Source organism: Nematolebias whitei, chromosome 4 (assembly GCF_014905685.2).
Source record: "Nematolebias whitei isolate Nwh7 chromosome 4, NemWhi1, whole genome shotgun sequence".
Classification (NCBI taxonomy): domain Eukaryota; kingdom Metazoa; phylum Chordata; class Actinopteri; order Cyprinodontiformes; family Rivulidae; genus Nematolebias; species Nematolebias whitei.
The window spans coordinates 35,662,932-35,670,675 of NC_056501.1; the positions used below are offsets into that span (position 1 = coordinate 35,662,932).

The 7,744-nt window shown below is 43.6% G+C and overlaps 1 protein-coding gene across 1 annotated transcript in view; it reads left to right on the plus strand.

Moving 5' to 3' along the window:
- Positions 1-7,744, plus strand: part of polr1a (RNA polymerase I subunit A) — a gene marked incomplete at its 5' end in the record, with an annotated part of 52,731 nt that overhangs the window by 43,820 nt on the left and 1,167 nt on the right. Inside the window, 2 exon segments of the mRNA XM_037675409.1 lie at positions 6,571-6,688; positions 6,765-6,929. Of these exon segments, the coding sequence (XP_037531337.1) occupies positions 6,571-6,688; positions 6,765-6,929 (283 nt within the window).

Genomic DNA, 7,744 nt, shown 5'->3' on the forward strand with positions numbered 1-7,744 from the left:
TCCGGGCCCTTAAACGTCACTGCACCTCAAACAGGAATGCCACTGTCAAGGAAATAACAGAATGGGCTCAGGAATACTTCCAGAAAGCATCGTCAGTGAACACAATCCACCGTGCCATTCGCCGTTGCCAGCTGAAACTCTACAGTGCAAAGAGGAAGCCATTTCTAAGCAAGTTCCACAAGCTCAGACATTTGCACTGGGCCAGGGGTCATTTAAGATGGAGTGTGGCAAAATGGAAGACTGTTCTGTGGTCAGATGAGTCACGATTTGAAGTTCTTTATGGAACACTGGGACGCCATGTCATCCGGACCAGAGAGGACAAGGATAGCCCAAGTTGTTATCAACGCTCTGTTCAGAAGCCTGCATCACTGATGAATTCAAAAAGCGTTCAATACAAAAACAACTGGACTTTATTTGTAACAGAAGACGTTTCGCTCCTCATCCGAGGAGCTTTCTCAATTCAAAGAGCAGTGAGTGAGGGGTTCAGGTTATAAGGCTGAGTGAGATAAGACACACACACACATATGTAGATTGGCAGTTCACACCTAAACACCTAAACAGTAGGTCTTTGTTCATCTAATTCACTGACGAGGCCCCTCTGTTCCCATCAAGTGTGAAAACCAGCTGGGAATCTGTTTTAAAGTTGCATTATATGTTTTTGAAAGTGGAAATCTGAGGCCTCCTCTTCTGTTAAGAGACGGCTTTTCTCTTATCACTGATGGTATGGGGTTGCATGAGCGCTTGTGGCATGGGCAGCTTGCATGTCTGGAAAGGCACCATTAATGCAGAGAACTATGTTCAGGTTCTAGAACAACATATGCTCCCATCTAGGCGTCATCTCTTTCAGGGAAGACCCTGCATTTTTCAACACAATAATGCCAGACCACATTCTGCAGCAATCACAACATCATGGCTACGTAGGAGAAGGATCCGGGTACTGAAATGGCCAGCCTGCAGTCCAGATCTTTCACCTATAGAGAACATTTGGCGCATTATAAAGAGGAAGGTGCGACAAAGAAGGCCCAAGACGATTGAACAGTTAGACGCCTGTATTAGACATGAATGGGAGAGCATTCCTATTTCTAAACTTGAGAAACTGGTCTCCTCTGTCCCCAGACGTCTGTTGAGTGTTGTAAGAAGAAGGGGGGATGCCACACAGTGGTAAAAATGGACTTGTCCCAACTTTTTTGGGATTTGTTGATGCCATGAAATTTGGAAACAGATTTTTCCCTTAAAATGATACATTCTCTCAGTTTAAACTTTTGATCTGTGATTTGTGTTCTATTCTGAATAAAATATTAGATGTTGGCACCTCCACATCATTGCATTCAGTTTTTATTCACTATTTGTTTAGTGTCCCAACTTTTTTGAGAATTTTTAAGACTGAACAAATCTAACTGCATGATGTCAAAAGCGGATTGTAAAAGCTGGATGTCATACAAAAATAATTTAAAAGCTTTTATTAAAATATTTACCAGACTTGACTGCTTTATACAGCTTCTTCTCAGTGGAGCCCATGTTGTGACACAGGGAATGGGGCCTTTAACATGGCAAAAAAAAACGTAGTCGGCCAAAAGTCACTCTTTGCTATGTTTTTCGTCCTCCTGAGAACTCAAGTCCTTCTTGAGGCTCAGAAAAATGTGATCTCACACATCGCCTCCATGTCACTCTCGTCACTTTCCCTCATGCTGTCCTCATCATTCCCCAGAAGACTTCTGGTGACATGATAACAGAGTGGTTGGAGTTATGGTAGGGAATTTGAAACCCTCAGCGAGAGGCTTTGTACATGTGACTAACTGAGGGCATTCACTCTGTATAACAAAAGCCCACTGCCAAGAGGGGTTGGTGCAGGGCAGCTCAGTGAGCAGCAGCCCAGCTCTGTCAAAGGAAACTGTTAGTCAGTGACAGGAAGCTGCCGAGAGATGGCAGGAAGTCTTTCAAAATAAAATGTAAACTATGAAAAAAAAATTGCCGCTTCTGCGGGGTACGGCTTATAAACAGGCAATTATGGTAATAATGTCAATGTCAATTTATTTATATAGCACATAAAAACAACTACAGCTGACCAAAGTGCTTTACAGTTAAGACAAATTAAAAAAGAGTAAAAATGCATCTAGTGCCACTCAAAAACATAAGTTGACAGTAAAAACAACACATAACAACAATAAAATCAGCTCAACTTGTTCTCAGACTCTGCGTGGATGAAATGCCAAGGAATACAGATGAGTCTTGAGCAAAGATGTAAAAGTCTCAACAGTCTGAGCGCTCTTTAAATGCTCAGGTAAACTGTTCCACAGTTTTGGAGCAGCAACCGCAAAAGCCAGATCACCTCTGGATTTAAGTTTGGATCTGGGGACATCTAAGAGGAACTGGTTGGTAGACTGGAGTGCTCTTACTGGAGTGTAGATGTTAATGAGATCACATAAATATGAAATAAGAAGAATAGATTTCTGAGTCCAAGCTTTGTCACACAGGCACATTTAATAACAAACAGCTGTAACTGTACAAAATAAATGTCTAAGAAATAAACTATTTACATATACATTATGCTGTATTGTTTTGCATTGTTAGATTTTAGCATATAACTTAGATCTTTTTGCGTTCGTTTGGCATATATCTTAGATCCTTCTATAATGTTGCTATTTACTTTTTTATTTATTTTTTGCTATTGTTGGGTGTAACTGGGACCCTGTGTACATAATTTCGTTCCACCTCATGTACATGTTGTAACGACAATAAAATTGACTTGAACTTGAATATATTAAATAATAATCCTCTTCAGCTGCGCGGCCTTCACAACGTTAGTAAGCGTGTGTGAACTGCAGCTGCAGCTCTGACTCTTGACTTCAGCCTCCTTCCCTGAAACAAACCACGGTACAAAACTCATTTAGCAGTGCTGTGCCTTATGAGAGGAGCAGTGAGAGGTAGCACGACATTAATAAAGCAGTGGCTTATATTGCTAAAGACACGGTCCCCGTCTCAACTGCGGAACAAGATGGCTAAAGTTAGCCGTCTTACATATATTACATTTGAGTTGACCTACCGCTTTAAGTCGAGTATAACTTTTTAGCTGCCTTATTGTTGGTTTAAGACATGGTTTATAGTTTTACTGACCTGATTCTGACTCTAGTGTGGTGATGAACTGAGAGTCAGAGCCAGATGAGGCAGTGAAAGTAGTCCGGCGCAGCGCGTCAAAGATGAGGCACTCTGTTACTTCTACACCATGAACCCGGAGGTGTTGGTTGCGTGCCTTCCTTTGCGCGACATAAAATTATTGCAAGTGCTGCACTGAGCCGACTGGTCATATCTTTTATTAAAATTAAGCCACACCTTCGATCGCGGCCGCTCACTGTCCATGGATGCACACACTTCCTGCGGATTCTTGTTCGTTGGTGCTCGGCAGCTTCTTCCGGTTGGCGGACCGGGCGTCGAAAGTAGAAATTGAAAATAAAAAATTTGAACAATTCCGGGAGAACCGGAATGTTGGTCCCGATTTCACTCGATTATCGAGACTTGATGCCCAACCATACATAAGACATAAAAAAAAAAAAAAAAAAAAAAAATATGAAGCAGGTCAAATAAGCGATTAATGTAGGCCAATCTAACTTGGAAAAAAATTATGATTAAGAGACGCCAGCCCCACAGTCTTTTCCCGTCCTCGCTGCCCGTTGCTGAGATGATATTCTTTTTGACATAGACCATGGCTTTATTCAGGGCCACAAACTCCTTGTCCTCCTTACCCTGAGTGATGCGAAGTCATAGAGGAAAAAGTAGCTCATAGTGAACATGTTGCTGGCTGCAAAGTAGCCTCCTCACCTCTGTGAACGCCGCCCGAGCCTTGGCTACACTCGTCATATAATCCACTGGAATCATGATCGGTGTATCCTTGAAGCAGAATGAGCCACGACTGCGCACACACCGTGATATTTCCACGCAGTCTTGGTAGTGGTGCAGTTTAGCTACAACTCTCGGCTTGTCACCTGACTTATTCCCATCCGGCTTCCAGTGCAAGTGGGTGATCAGTGGCGACTTGTTCAGCTGCAGCACCTCTGTTAGCAACTATGGTGGAGCTTGACTCCGGTGTCTCAGGGACACCAATAATCCACACATTGCACCTTCTCATATGTTCCTCCACGTCCTCACATTTCTTTTTCAGCCCATTCATCTCATCTTTCTGTTCCATCATGGTACTGTGCAGAGCTGCAACCTCACCCGACCAGGTGGACAGTCCATCCTCAACATGTTTCACACTCAGTTTAACCTGGTCCAGATCTGCTCGGAGTACAGTGGTGCTGTTAGCCACCTCCGCTCTCACTGCTTGAAGGTCACCCTCAATAAAGGCGAGATCTTCTGCGAGGGTGGCTTTCATTTCTCATTTAATTACCACTGAAATATCAGCTTTTATTGAAGCCGGACTGTCCGACTTCTGGGCCGACACGTCCGTTTCTCTGGGACTTGGTGGGGGCGGAGCCAATTCCCTGCCTTTAGAAGTACCGTGGCCCGAGGCGGTGTCGGGCCCAGCGGCCATCTGCTTCAACTGGCTGGGTTTGGGAGGAACAAATACACAATGGCAGGTCAAGAATCACGTTAAGATGGAAAGAGTATCAAATGAAAAATATTTAATTGTAACAATTTATTTAAGGAAATTAGGTCAATTTGTCCTCTAGTAGTCTAAGCCTATAGCAGCATAACAAGTCAACCCTAACTATAGGATTTATCAAAAAGGAAAGTCTTGAGCTCAGTCTTAAAACTGGACAATATGTCAGCGTCATGGACAGAACCTGGAAGTTGGTTCCACAAGAGAGGAGCCTGATAACTGAAAGATCTTCCTCCCATTCTGCTTTTGGAAACTCTAGAAACCACAAGTAAACCTGCAGTCTGAGAGCAAAGTGCTCTTTTGGGAAAATATGGAACAATAAAATCTGTAATATAAGATGAAGCCAGGTTGTTGAGAGCTTTGTAGGTTAGAAGTAAGATTTTGAATTCAATTCTGGATTTGACAGGGAGCCAATGGAGAGAAACTAAAACTGGAGAAATATGATCTCTCCCACTAACTCCAGTTAAGACTCTGGCAGCAGCATTTTGGATCAACTGCAGACGTTTTAAAGAAGTATTTGGACACCCAGATAATAAACCATTGCAATAGTCCAGTCTAGACGTGACAAATGCATGAACCAGTTGTTCTGCATCACTTTTAGATCAGATGTTTCTAATTTTAGTGATATTACGCAGATGGAAGAAGGAGGTTCTAGTAACATTTTTAATGTGGGGGATAAAAGACATGTCCTGATCAAAAATAACACCAAGATTTTTTAAGATTATAGTTGGAGGCCAGATTAATGTCATTTAAGGAGGGAGAAAGACTGAAAAATTAATTCCTAAGATGCTCAGGTCCAAAAACTAAAACCTCAGTCAGTCACACAACAGCTGAATATTGGAGCATCCAACGTAAAAATAGAGAGAACGTTTTCTCAAAAGGCACTTTTCAAGCAGTACTGGCGGGAGTCCATTCTAAGACAACCCTACTCCTCCTCCGCCATCTTGTTCCCTCCACATGTAGATTTTTACTTGAGCTGTTTTGTGAGTGAAACAGGATATTTTCTACCATTCGTGTTCAGGACATCAGCACTCGTTCTCTCTGAAACTGAATGTTTCTGACTCCTGATCTGTGTTTTTTCAGGGCAGACCCTCAGAGGTGTTACACACTCCAGGTGTGATGTCACACACATGCTCTCCAGGCAGCTGCAGTCAAAGTTTCCTTCTCTAACCACACAAACAAACAACATCCTCGGTCCAAAGGAACGTTCCTGTAGTCACCAGTTTGGGTGTAACTGTGATCATGCTGGTACGGCATGCAGCTGAGCCAGCATCAGGGTTGCCAGATAAATATTAATACATATTTTACCCCCTCCTTTTCTGAGCACATGTTCAGCAAACACAACAGCCTCACTCAGCACATGTGAGTTTGGGTCAAAATACAATGATTGTAAAGTCACCCTACTGAGAATCTTCACCAGCAAAGTCACCCTATTGTACATAGTTCATTTCTTATCTGGCAACCCTGCCTGGCATGGAAACTACATTTAAACCTGAATGTCTCCAACGGTTCTCGTGTGAGCAGAGCCTGAGGGTTGACAGGAAATTACTTAGATATTTATAAAGTCATCGTGACTTACGGGTCAACTTGTCGAACTTGTTTTGTTCCAGCGGAGAACATCAACGGGACAACACATCCTGTCTTGTAAATGAAGAACGGTGTGTTGTAGAGCAGCGTGGCTGGTTTTTATCCCACGCAGTCGAACGAAACAAAACGTTTCTCAGAGGAGTGCACGTCATCCACCAGCTTCCACACCACAGCTGCAGACTAAAGTTACTGCATCATCCACAAGAGTGAACAAGAAACAAAACACTCTGGATTAGTCCTTGTGCTGTCTAGGTTCAGTTGGCTCTGGCGGCCATCTTGATTCAGAACCTGACTATCTAGAGACACTGTGACTGTGGAGCAGTGGGCAGGTTGGACGGGTTCTTTTAACTAACTTGTAACTAAGCTCTTGGGACTGGTATCTGCAGATCCTGGACATCAACAGACTGTACTCCAATGAAGTCCACGCCATGGCCAACACGTACGGGATCGAAGTGGCCCTGAAGGTCATCGAGAAGGAGATCAAAGATGTCTTTGCTGTTTACGGTACCGGCTCGCCGACCCACTCTCTGTCAACAGGTTTGAGGCGGGCTCTGGCGGTGACAATTCTGTCTGTCTGCAGGTATCGAGGTGGACCCCAGACACCTGTCTCTGGTGGCAGACTACATGTGCTTCGAAGGCGCGTACAAGCCTCTAAACCGCCACGCCATCCAGTCCAACTCGTCTCCTCTGCAGCAGATGACCTTCGAGACGAGCTACAAGTTCCTCAAACAGGCCACCATGCTGGGTAAGCATGACGCCAACAGGAAGTGATGTCACACTTTACATGTTTCCTACAATGAGCACGTTTAAAGTGGTATTTCTGACATTTTAAAGGGGGGTTCTGTGGACATGTTATAAACAGGCAATATGTTTTGTTGTTGCATGGAGGGAAGTTTGAGGCTGACAGGACTGCTGCCGTCTTCAACCAGCTCTGAAGGAGTCTTTATGCTGCACTAAATTTAACATCAGATCATTGTTTCTGTGCTCATTTACACAAGCACATCTATAATCAGCAGCTAGCTTATTTCTATTCAAACAGCCGTGAAGTGTGAAATTTAAAGGTTTAAATATTGATTGATTGCTTTGGAAGAGTTCTCACTGATGAAGTCAGAGCAGCCTGCAGGTCTCCTTTACATCCACTACTGAACTTTTTACAGTTCTCTACTTTTACTGGCTTATTTCAGCACATATATGGGACATCGGTGCAGGAAGTGCCACGGTTGACCTCTGCCATGTGAAATGGTCTGTGAAGAACTGTGTGATAGTTCAGGTCCATGAAAGCAGTTGGCACGAACAGTTCAAATGTTTTGGATCGGAGCCGTTTCTTGACCGCAGCAGTCCACTCCGGGCCCATTTGAACGAGCTCTTACCTCAGTAATTCAGTGAGATTTAAGCTGTTTTAAAAACACCGTACAGCCTCGGCTCGACTCGCTTCACCCTCATTCATCCTGACCCGGTTCTACGCGGTCTCAGTAATTATACATATGAGTCCTCTGGACATTCAAAAAAAAAACCACCAAGTCATTGGTTCAGGTATGTTGACGACACCTGGGTTAAAAT